At 27.9% G+C, this 2,500-nt stretch overlaps 1 protein-coding gene across 1 annotated transcript in view; it reads right to left on the bottom strand.

Moving 5' to 3' along the window:
• The window catches only part of LOC119585283 (titin-like), a 227,341-nt gene that overhangs the window by 4,249 nt on the left and 220,592 nt on the right, over positions 1-2,500 (bottom strand). The window contains exon 76 of the mRNA XM_037933959.1: positions 555-599. Within this exon, the coding sequence (XP_037789887.1) occupies positions 555-599 (45 nt within the window). The remainder of the gene's footprint in view (positions 1-554; positions 600-2,500) is intronic.

The following is a 2,500-nucleotide window of genomic DNA, read 5'->3' as shown; positions in this document are numbered from 1 at the left end:
TCCAACATGCAAATTAGGTAATTTTTTTTTCTTCAAATTTGAGTACAACTACAAGTTACAACTGTAAACTAAAATCGGAGTCTAAATGCAATATCAAAATTATGCAACAAAAAAACCATTATTATGTACCAATTAATGCCATTTTTAGATGTTTAAAAACCATGGCAGGGTCTGCTATCTCACTCTGGCTCTCAAAAATTCCATTTAAAGTTAAAGTTTCTATTAAGTGATTTTTGTTTACATGATTTCAATCATAAAATTAATAAAAATATCATAATAGTCTTACAAATAAATCTAAATTGCTTAATATTTATAAAAGTATTTGGAAAGTATTTTTCTTCTAATTTAAGAAATATTTGTATATAAGTTTATCACTGCAATGAAGTTACAAAACAATGTCTTCCACTGTATATAAGAGCCAATGTCCAATAAAGCTTACTCAAACCTTGCCAAAACATCTCACATAAGGAGCCATAGAAGGGAACGTGAGTGCAGGCCATCATAATGTTAACTAAAATGCAGCCCAGTTCAAGTGTACTCTTGGGGGGACTTACTTGTCCAGGAGCTTGCGCATCTCCTCTTGCTCTTGGTAGCCTTCACTGTAAGAGGAAAGTTGCTGCTTTGAGTACCAGCACCCTTATTCAAAACAAAAATAATTCTATGACTTTTGGAGAGTTTTAGGGTATCCCAGAGTCTATCTTGCAGTCTAAAGAAACTTCACAGAAATTCAAGGAAAAGGATTACTAATGTTTCCCAAAGCCTTTAAATCAAACCCAAAAAATCCATGGATAACTCTTAGGAGTAGAGGAAACCCTGGAAGATTGGGATGACCCTAAAAAGGCACTAAAGGACCCAAGAGAATTAGAAAAACATTAGAGATTGTTCATTTATGGCAGTTATGGTGAAGACATTAAAATGTGAATTTATTTAGAACTAGATATTCCTACTTCTTCAAGATTATCATTTCTGTATCCTAAAACTTTCATTATGCTTCTAAATCTATGTACACATTCTTCTAAAGTTATCATTTTGACAAAAGGAAGCAGATACATTAGTATTAAAAGGAGTAGAATGAAGGTTAACTTCACAAATTGCATACTTATATATTATGGTTGGACTTTTACTTTTTGCCTCTTCCATACATCCATCAATAACTTATATACTTTCAAAGCTTTATCCTGACAGAGTATATATATTAAGCCTGATACACCTGCATAGCATTAGCAACCTCAAATGCAACTTTCAGGATATATATGTAATGAATATGATTATATTATCTGGACACACAAGTTTTTTATGTAGTGAGAGCATTTTAGATAATCCATATTACCAAGTATTATATTTATTAATGAGATTACATGTAATATACTTTAATCTTAGCAAAATACTTTTGTAAATTGAATAACTTTAAAAATATTTCTCTTAAAAGCATCAAATGTTGAAACGTTATTATTTACTCCTATCATTATTGCAAGACATACATTTGATTTATTTATAATTCATTTCTTAAATAAGAAATAAAAAATTAAAAAAGGCTTGTACGGGTCACTTTCAAGTAATTCAAACAGCAAGTTTTGGAAAATAATCAGCAAAATGAATAAAACAGTAAAATCAGCCAGCAACACAACATTTTGCTTCAAAACATCACCTTTATGATTTTCTACAAAATAATTTGTTACTCAATTTCTTCTTCCTTACTCCAGTATAAAGCAGATATCATAAGAGTAAACAATGGCTTCCATTAGTTCAAACTAATCAAAGGGAACTGTAATAATAGGAAATGCATTCTCATTGTGGGTCTGTTCGATTTAGGATAAACCCAAGTGGGCTATCACTAGATCAATGTCTCTAGGGTCATCTGCTGAAATATCTAGAGAAGATATTTCTAACTAAAGAACCCAGACATAAAGGAAGAAAAACATAACAGCCGGTGCCTCATGCTCTATACTTGCTAGAAAAATTAAAATTTTTTAATTGGGAATGTTTTTTATAAAACTATTTGAGTACTATTATAAATATAAAATAAATAAATAAACCCAAAAAAAATTTAAATGTGTGTGTGTGTTGTGTGTGTTGTGTTGTGTGTGTGTTGTGGGGTGTGTGTGTGTGTGTGTGTGTGTTGGGTGTGTGGTTTGTTTGTGTGTTTGGTGTGTGCGTTCGTGTGTGTGTGTTTTACCAAGAACATATTTTTTTTTATATATATATATATATATTATATTATATAATATATTATTTTATAATATATAATATTATATATTAAAATTTTATTAAAATAATGTATATTAAAATATATTATATTATATATATATATATTATATTTTATAATACATATTATATATATGAATTTATATATTATATATAATATTATCTAACCCCAAATTTTATATATTATATATATAATTAATTTTCCCTTTTAAATATATACACTATTTAATAATACACAAAATAAAATTCCTATAATAAATATATATATATATAATATATATATATATATATATTT

This window comes from Penaeus monodon, chromosome 3, assembly GCF_015228065.2.
Source record: "Penaeus monodon isolate SGIC_2016 chromosome 3, NSTDA_Pmon_1, whole genome shotgun sequence".
NCBI classification, from domain to species: Eukaryota; Metazoa; Arthropoda; class Malacostraca; order Decapoda; family Penaeidae; genus Penaeus; species Penaeus monodon.
This window is presented reverse-complemented; position numbering and strand designations above follow the sequence as displayed.